The sequence below is a fragment of the Perca flavescens genome, chromosome 5 (assembly GCF_004354835.1).
Source record: "Perca flavescens isolate YP-PL-M2 chromosome 5, PFLA_1.0, whole genome shotgun sequence".
Lineage (NCBI taxonomy): Eukaryota > Metazoa > Chordata > Actinopteri > Perciformes > Percidae > Perca > Perca flavescens.
Genome location: NC_041335.1, coordinates 38,631,992 through 38,641,991, shown reverse-complemented (window position 1 = coordinate 38,641,991; position 10,000 = coordinate 38,631,992). Strand labels below are relative to the sequence as shown.

The following is a 10,000-nucleotide window of genomic DNA, read 5'->3' as shown; positions in this document are numbered from 1 at the left end:
CAGAACAATGCATGTTTACATAAAGGTTCAAAGATTGGGGCAATATATTGGCTCTAATGTCTGCAACTTTCCTGTTAAAAAAGACCAAAAAGTTTTCACAAGTATCAAGTGGAGATTCAATAGAAGTGGATTGTGGAGGGTTCAACACAGACCCAATGATTTTAAAAGAACACGGGATTGTTGACATTTTGAGAAACTATTTCTGAAAAATATTGTATTTGTTTAATCTTGACAATTTTTGATAGTTTCTCCAGCTGTCCTGTAAAATCTGATAAGAGACCTGCAGCCCATCCTTTTTCCACCGGCGCTCTGCCCTTCTACAATCTTGCCTGGCTGCGCACGTGGCTTCACATTTCCATGGCTCCTGAGCCTGCTTTGATCTAGGGCGAAATGCTCTTATTGGAGCTACAGTGTCCATAACCTCAAAACAGGTGGACAAAAAAACATTTGTTAATTGCTCTGTATTAGAGGCAGCGGAGCTACTGTTTGCTTGCACATGAGCAGCAAAAGAAGAGGAAAAACACGAGGAAGTGTCGGGTTTAAGAGTGCGACCATAACGCACGAGAGCGGGTGGTTTTACTAAGTCGTTAAAAACGAAATCAAACATGACAGGACAATGATCCGAAAAAAATAGCATCAGACACTAATACATTGTCAATGGGCAGCCCATAAGACAATACAAGATCCAATAAATGTCCATGTATTTGTGTGGATCCTGTAACATGTTGAATCAAGTTAAAAGCATCAATCAAATCAAAAATTTCTTTCGCCATAGCTTTCGAAGGGCAACAAACGTGTACATTAAAATCACCAACAATTATAATCTTATCATAATTTGTCCTTACAGCAGCAATCAAATCTGAAAAATCCCTAATAAAGTCATGATTATACTTTGCCTTCAGGGGGAATCTACAATGTAAATAGTCATGAAAATAAAAAGGAGGAAACGATCGAATGAGAAGGTGTGTCCAAACTTTTGGCCTGTACTGTACATATATGTTTGCAAATATAGGTGCAACATGATTTCACAAAAGGCACAGAGCAGCCCAGTGTGGAGTCAGTGCCTCAAATGAGTGAACAAGAATAACCAGGCTTATATGCATCTTCAGAGTGACAGCACACACACACACACACACACACACACTTGGATTATTATGATTTTTATTATTTCTTACATGCAATCTGATAACACATGAAGACAATCAGGAAAAATACAAGAGAGATCTGGGAGCCATTTCGCCTCCTCCTCCCTGTACGACGATGTCATACCCCAGGTACATCTCAAACTGGCCTGGGACAACTAGAGCTAGTTTTAGCTATCTGTTCAGACAGACCATAGTGCTCACACTATGTTCCAGACTTTTTGAATCAGATTTCTACATGTGGAAATGAGAGAAACTCTTTCAGCATTTGTGAGAGAGAATTAAAGTAGAAATAAAAAAAATATAAGGAATTATGCTTAACTGTAATTTTTCCCCATTATATGGTCCCCGCATAAATATGCGGGACTTTGGCTGATTATGCGTTGAATTATGCGATCGCATAATTCAACGCATAATCACGCTTTTTCTGGATGGACTGAAAAAAAAAGACTCTCTCTCTCTCCCCCTTTTTAAAGCAGACTCTCTCTCTCTCTCTCTTCATATATCTCTGAGCTAAAGAGAAAGACTTTAACTCTCACTTTTCGATCGCTCCTCTAACTTCTCACTTTCCTATTCTATGTGGAAGTCAAAGTGGGAGAAAACGAAAAACTCTCTCTCTCTCTCTCTCTTTCTGTGTCTGTCTCTCTCTCTCTCTCTCTCCCCTCTCTGTGTCTGTCTCTCTCTCTCTCCCCCTCTTTCTGTGTCTGTCTCTCTCTCTCTCTGTCTCTCTGTGTCTGTCTCTCTCTCTCTCTCCCTCTCTTTCTGTGTCTGTCTCTCTCTCTCTCTCTGTGTCTGTCTCTCTCTCTCTCTCCCTCTCTTTCTGTGTCTCTCTCTCTCTCTCTCCCTCTGTCTCTCTCTTTCTGTCTCTCTCTCTCTCTCCCTCTGTCTCTCTCTTTCTGTCTGTCTCTCTTTCTCTCTCTCTGTGTCTGTGTCTCTCTCTCTGTGTCTGTGTCTGTCTCTCTCTCTCTCTCTCCCTCTCTTTCTGTGTCTGTCTCTCTCTCTCTCCCTCTCTTTCTGTGTCTGTCTGTCTCTCTCTCTCTCCCTCTGTCTCTCTCTTTCTGTCTCTCTCTCTCTCTCCCTCTGTCTCTCTCTTTCTGTGTCTGTCTCTCTCTCTCTCCCTCTGTCTCTTTCTTTCTGTCTCTCTCTCTCTCCCTCTGTCTCTTTCTCTCCCTCTCTCTACACCTCTCTCTCTCCACACCTCTCTCTCTCCCTCTCTACACCTCTCTCTCTCTCTCCCTCCATCTCTCTCTCCCCCTTTTAAAAGCAGCCTCTCTCTCTCTCTCTTCATATATCTCTGAGCTAAACAACGCGCTCAGAGAAAGACTTTAACTCTCACTTTTCGCTCGGCTCCGCTCCTCTAACTTCTCACTTTCCTATTCTATGTGGAAGTCAAAGTGGGGATAAAACGGAAAGCTTTTTCTCTCTCCTCTCTCTCTCTCTCTCTCTCTCTCCTCTCTCCATCACCACCACCACGTTCCCCCAAAAAACACATGTAGCGTATCCTCGGAGGGGAAGTGGCAGAAACACGAGGAACCACCACAGAGCCCAACGCTGAATTATTCACCTAATCAGTCGCTGTCACACAGACACACACACCGAGAGATCAGACCGGCAGAGAGAGCGGGAGAGAAAAGCGCAGCGTTATCATGTAATATTGAAAAATCGGAAGGTTTTGGGGTTGTTATTGGGGGGTTTGAGTTTTCCTGAGACCTGTGTTCTGGGTTTAAAGCCATCGAGAGGAACAGATGAGTCAGACGATGGAGATAAATGCTGCAGATCTGAACCACCTCCGAAGCTCTGAGACAGGCTGCCTAACACAGTCAGATATATATGTCATTCAGACATTAATAACTGAATGGTTCTCTGGAGGGAGGGAGGGAGGGAGGGAGAGAGACAGTGAGAGAGAGGTGTAGAGAGAGAGAGAGAGAGAGAGAGAGACAGAGAGGGAGGGAGGGAGGGAGGGAGAGAGGGAGGGAGAGAGACAGTGTGAGAGAGAGAGAGAGAGAGAGAGAGAGAGGGAGGGAGGGAGGAGGGGGGAGAGAGAGAGAGTGAGAGAGAGAGAGAGAGAGACAGAGAGGGAGGGAGAGAGGGAGGGAGAGAGGGAGGTAGAGAGAGAGAGAGAGACAGAGAGGGAGGTAGGGAGGGAGGGAGAGAGACAGTGAGAGAGAGGTGTGTAGAGAGAGAGAGAGAGAGAGAGAGAGAGAGAGACAGAGAGGGAGGGAGGGAGGGAGAGAGAGAAAGCCGTGGCTGTAGATAGGTGGGGTCTCCCCTAGCTGTAGATAGGTGGGGTCTCCCCTAGCTGTAGATAGTTGGGGTCTCTCCTAGCTGTAGATAGGTGGGGTCTCCTCTAGCTGTATAGGTGGGGTCTCCCCTAACTGTAGATAGGTGGGGTCTCCCCTAGCTGTAGATAGGTGGGGTCTCCTCTAGCTGTAGATAGGTGGGGTCTCCCCTAGCTGTAGATAGGTGGGGTCTCCTCTAGCTGTAGATAGGTGGGGTCTCCTCTAGCTGTAGATAGGTGGGGTCTCCTCTAGCTGTAGATAGGTGGGGTCTCCTCTAGCTGTAGATAGGTGGGGTCTCCCCTAGCTGTAGATAGGTGGGGTCTCCTCTAGCTGTAGATAGGTGGGGTCTCCCCTAGCTGTAGATAGGTGGGGTCTCTCCTAGCTGTAGATAGGTGGGGTCTCCTCTAGCTGTAGATAGGTGGGGTCTCCTCTAGCTGTAGATAGGTGGGGTCTCCTCTAGCTGTAGATAGGTGGGGTCTCCTCTAGCTGTAGATAGGTGGGGTCTCCTCTAGCTGTAGATAGGTGGGGTCTCCTCTAGCTGTAGATAGGTGGGCCAACGCATTTTTTGTGCATTCATCGTTTTAATCCGGTGCAACACTGGCAGCGCCTCCGCTAGTTAGCTTAGCGTAGTGAATGGAATCCTATGTTGCCGGTTAGCATGTTGTGAGTAAAATTGAGCCACAAAAGACAAAAAAAAACAACCTGATTACTTGCACTGAGACAAGAAAATGTGTTGGCCCACCTATCTACAGCCAGGGTAGACCGGGATAAGAACTATTTCAACAAACGGTGGCGTATCCCTTTAAGCAGCGTTTTGACACAAAAACGATCTCCGTCCACACAAGAGTTTTAGCTCCAGTAGCAGAACTAACCCCTTGTCCATATTAACACGTCTGACTCGCAGATTTTGGTTCCTCATTTCAGTGCCCTTTAAAGTGCCCATATTATGGAAAGAAAAAAAAAAAACTTTTTCTGGGATTTGGGGTGTTATTTTGTGTCTCTAGTGCTTCCGCACACATACAAACTACTTATTAGGTAAGGGTTAAGGTGAGGGTAAGGGTTAAGGTTAGGCATTTAGTTGTGATGGTTAAGGTTAGGGTAAGGGTTAAGGTTAGACATTTAGTTGTGATGATTAAGGTGAGGGTAAGGGGCTAGGGAATGCATTATGTCAATGATGGGTCCCCACAAAGATATTGAAACAAGCGTGTGTGTGTGTGTGTGTGTGTGTGTGTGTGTGTGTGTGTGTGTGTGTGTGTGTGTGTGTGTCGGTCAGAGCTCTGCCCTGTGTCAATATGCAGAGAGGACAAGGAGGATAAGCTGTTGGAACCGAAAGATAAATAATAATTTTTAATTTTATTTTTTCCGGTGCCATGAAAGTATCGACGTTCGGTACCCAGCCCTATCAGCGGCTGACTGGTGCAATGAGCTATTATCTGCACGATCGTGGCGTTATCGCGACACAGGCTGCAGTTAAGACCTGCGGGGGGGGGGGGCGTTTCTCACCTTTCATGAGCGGCGGCGGCTCCAGCACGGTGAGCAGGGAGCTCTGGAAGACCATGCTGACGGTTCGCAGCACGAACACACGACGCATCAGAGAGCCCATGCTGAGGAGAGAGAGACAGAGCACAAGAAGAGGGTCAGAGAGGGACAGGTACCGATGAGTAGAGGGACAGAGAGAGAGACAGAGATACTGATGAGTAGAGGGACAGAGAGAGAGACAGAGATACTGATGAGTAGAGGGACAGAGAGAGAGACAGAGATACTGATGAGTAGAGGGACAGAGAGAGAGACAGAGATACTGATGAGTAGAGGGACAGAGAGAGAGACAGAGATACTGATGAGTAGAGGGACAGAGAGAGAGAGAGATACTGATGAGTAGAGGGACAGAGAGAGAGAGAGATACTGATGAGTAGAGGGACAGAGAGAGACAGAGATACTGATGAGTAGAGGGACAGAGAGAGAGACAGAGATACTGATGAGTAGAGGGACAGAGAGAGAGACAGAGATACTGATGAGTAGAGGGACAGAGAGAGACAGAGATACTGATGAGTAGAGGGACAGAGAGAGACTGAGATACTGATGAGTAGAGGGACAGAGAGAGAGACAGAGATACTGATGAGTAGAGGGACAGACAGAGAGACAGAGATACTGATGAGTAGAGGGACAGAGAGAGAGACAGAGATACTGATGAGTAGAGGGACAGAGAGAGAGACAGAGATACTGATGAGTAGAGGGACAGAGAGAGAGACAGAGATACTGATGAGTAGAGGGACAGAGAGAGAGAGACAGAGATACTGATGAGTAGAGGGACAGAGAGAGAGACAGAGATACTGATGAGTAGAGGGACAGAGAGAGAGACAGAGATACTGATGAGTAGAGGGACAGAGAGAGAGAGAGATACTGATGAGTAGAGGGACAGAGAGAGAGACAGAGATACTGATGAGTAGAGGGACAGAGAGAGAGACAGAGATACTGATGAGTAGAGGGATGTTCAAGTTCAAGTTCAGTACTTGATTGCCATGTCAACACAGTTGATTGGAATTTGTCTTGGTGCCAGTCAGGTATAAAAAAGGTTAATACACACACAGGGACATACAGTACATAAAAGACAATCACACACACAGGGACATACAGTACATAAAAGACAATCACACACACAGGGACATACAGTACATAAAAGACAATCACACACACAGGGACATACAGTACATAAAAGACAATCACACACACAGGGACATACAGTACATAAAAGACAATCACATAGACAATCATTCAAACTAGTAAACAGCTGTAGAGACCTTGTGCTGTGTGTCTTGTGTGGTCTATAAAGAGCATTTGAATAAGGTGCATTTAGCCCGAGGTGCCTGAGCATTAAAGCCTAACTCTCGCCAAAATGCAACCTATAGGGTCTTTTTGTGAATGCACCCGAGTCAAACTTTCGTTTAAAAGCATATTTAGGACAGAATATTTAACCTCCTGAGAACCGAGGAAAATTTTGTTTTTCCTAATCAGATTTTTTTGTGATTCCATACCTGTTTAAGGTTAAAAAAAACATCTTACAATTTAAATTTTTTTATTTTTATTTATTTACAGCATGTCCACTGTAGTGGACAACAGGATCATTTGAGTACGAAAACAGACAAATTTGGTAGATGTGGAGTCATTATTTACATGAAGATAGTCCTGATGTCCACTATAATTGACATTCATAAAATGGCAAATTTTTCAAAAGATACATCATGTAGTTTCTATCAGAACTCAATATATGATTCTTAACACCTTAATGAACAAGAAAATATATGATTATCATAGTAACAAAACCATAGACAAACAATATTTGACTCATTTCTTATCTTTCCATACAATGTGCTTATGTTCCTATGCCGTCCATTTTGGATTGAAAGATAGAGGCGGTTCCCCGGCCTCCCAGCCAATCAAATAACACATCACTGAAAAGCCCAGGATGTCCTCTGTACAGTACAGCAGGAATTAAGAGACTTGCACAAAAGATTCCAAGGAGAGGAATGAAACTCAAATGTCCACTACAGTGGACACAGACATTAGTCAATGGGTTATATATATATATATATATATATATATATATATATATATATATATATATATATATATACAGTACAGGCCAAAAGTTATATATACAAAGTATATATATACATATATTTTATTAATAAGTGAAATAATTCCACTAATTAACCCTGACAAGGCACACCTGTGAAGGTAAAACCATTTCAGGTGACTACCTCATGAAGCTCATTGAGAGAACACCAAGGGTTTGCAGAGTTATCAAAAAAAAAAAAAGGGTGGCTACTTTGAAGAATCTAAAATATAAGACATGTTTTCAGTTATTTCACACTTTTTGTTAAGTACATAATTCCATATGTGTTCATTCATAGTTTTGATGCCTTCAGTGAGAATCTACAATGTAAATAGTCATTAAAATAAAAAGGAAACACATTGAATGAGAAGGTGTGTCCAAACTTTTGGCCTGTACTGTATATATCTATATATATATATATATATATATATATATATATATGTGTTGGTCAGTTTGTCTGCTTGACAATCCCCATATTGCAGCAATACAATAAAGTGAGATGAACTTTTTTTTTAGATAAAACAGATGTTGACAAAAGTCTCCTTTTGGGGACATCATTTGAAATTGGGAAAAATTTGAAGTTGGGATCACGGTAACACATTGCAATATATCGCAGAATATTGCAATGTGTTGCTTCAAATGGTCAAACTTTAGTTTAAAAGCATATTTAGGACAGAAGCGCCACTTTTAAGATTGACCGTATTCTCGTTTTTTGGGTCAAAAGGTCTTTTGAATGGGAGAGCTAGGGGCACTGCTATGCTAGCATCAAAACAGCTGTTTTTAAACCACTAAGAAGGCTCGACACAACGTGAGACTTTGCTCCAAGTATCACCAGGGGCTCTACACCTTAACGACAGCGTTGACAACATTGGTTGTGTACCCAGAGTTTACTAAAAAGAGGTTTTCAACAGCTCACCGTAGCTCTGGTTGTTTCCAGCCGCTACCACCTCGGCAGTCAAAACGAGTCGATATCCGAATGCGAATGAACAGACTCCATACGAGGTTCTTTTTTCAACTACAAGGTCAATATTGTTTTTCACTAACGACAAAACAATAAAATTATCCGTGCATTTATATGGAACTAAGCTTTAGGAGCTTTCCGTCTTTACTCTCCTACCTGTTACGTTGCATTCACCGGAAACAACCAGAGCTACGGTGACCTGTGGAAAACCTCTTTTTAGTAAACTCTGTGAACACAACCAATGTTGTCAACGCTGTCGTTCAGGTGTAGAGCCCCTGGTGATACTTGGAGCAAAGTCTCACGTTGTGTCGAGCCTTCTTAGTGGTTTAAAAACAGGGATTTTGAGGCCAGCATAAACAGCTCATAACAGACTTCTGCAGTTCAAACAACTCTGAATTGTAGTTGAGAACGTCAGTTGTAACGTATCAAAATAATCAAAATAAAATGGGGCTCATAATTCCAGTTAAGGTGTCTGGGCTCGGACACAACGTGCACAGGGCTCGGGTAGGGTCGGGCTTGATTTTTTCGGGCCCGACCTAAGCTCTACCTTAGACACAGGCAGTAGCATTAAAACCCGGACTAGGCCTACAACGTGGAGAAGAGTGATGGAGCAAGTCAACGGAGGGAGAGGGAGGGGTTAGACCTAATTAGTGTATATGCTCATTAATGTGACGGCTGCCATTACACAAACATTTAGAAATAAAAGTGAAAATGCTGACTTCCTCCATAACCTCCCTAACTTGCATCGGTTTGTTAGGCAGTCCAGAAAAACGCGATTATGCGATCACATAATTCAACACATTTTTTCAAATACGCCGCACTTTCGCCGATTAAATTGTTGATTGATTTCCTCACAAAATATGCGGACCTTGCATGATTTCATAATCACCGCAATTTCGTTGCAAAAAAAGTCCCATAATATATCTGAGCAGAAAGTTGAAAAATGTTGCATTTACTTCACACAAGAGCAGCCATTTTTCCCTGTTGCCATGGGAACGTTATGAAGTGACATCATTTCGCGACGTGAACATCATCGAAAAGCAGGATGTTGGGGGGGGGAAATCACTGTTTTTTTCCTTTTTTCACTCAAAAATTCATTCATTCAAGTTCTCGCAATTTCATCGCATAAAATTGCATTAATATCATATATAGCATATTCCATCACATTTCTTAAGAAAACGTGCCGCATAATCAAGGATTTTTGCCGTGCAACAATCACAAAAAAACAAAAAAGGACTGAGATTTATAACCTGGACTCTATGTTCCCATGTTTCTGTGTGTCTGAGTGTCTGATGGGAACAACTATCTGTGAAACTGGTCCAGTATTAAACCAGAACCGGGCTGTACTGTAACCCTACAGGACTAATGTTCAGCATTAGTTAGAGTTAGAGCTGGGCGATTTGTTTCCCTAACAAAATCTGCGATTTTTTTAATAAAAAACTCGATTTACGATTCGATTCCCCCCTTCCATTTAAAACAAAATAACTGCGAACTGTAAATATATTTTAAAAATATATATTTATTGTATTTAATTAAAGTGCATCAACATAAACAAAATTGCAAAAGCAAACCCTTTCTCTACGTGAAAAGTTGTACGATTTTTAAATCAAATAAAAAAATTTCCCAGCCCTAGTTAGAGTCCACTAAAAGTTCTGTTTGTTGCCGCTGACAGACTCAGATTATTATGCTAAGTGTCTGACAACATTATGGGATGGATCCCTACACAAACATTTGAAAATGCTGACTTCCTCCATAACCTCCCTAACTTTAGTGCAGCAGCGTGCTGCGCCTGATGTCGTCGTTATTGGTGTTTTGGGCATACGGGTCATATCTGATCCGTTTTAAAATGGTCATGTAAACAGCCGGAAAAAAAATCTTGAGCAAAAAGAAAAGTCAGAATGAAGCATTAAGACTTGCGGTGTGAACGCAGCTTTCCTTATGATACAGACAGAGATCAGATTTGGATTTTATGAATTGACATTTGATCATTAAAATGACAATCGGT

General features: G+C 42.6%; 1 protein-coding gene across 1 annotated transcript in view; it reads right to left on the bottom strand.

Moving 5' to 3' along the window:
- Positions 1-4,928: 4,928 nt before the first annotated feature.
- The window catches only part of mfsd3 (major facilitator superfamily domain containing 3), a 58,179-nt gene continuing 53,107 nt past the window's right edge, over positions 4,929-10,000 (bottom strand). The window contains exon 8 of the mRNA XM_028579298.1: positions 4,929-5,029. Within this exon, the coding sequence (XP_028435099.1) occupies positions 5,012-5,029 (18 nt within the window). The 3' untranslated portion in view covers positions 4,929-5,011. The remainder of the gene's footprint in view (positions 5,030-10,000) is intronic.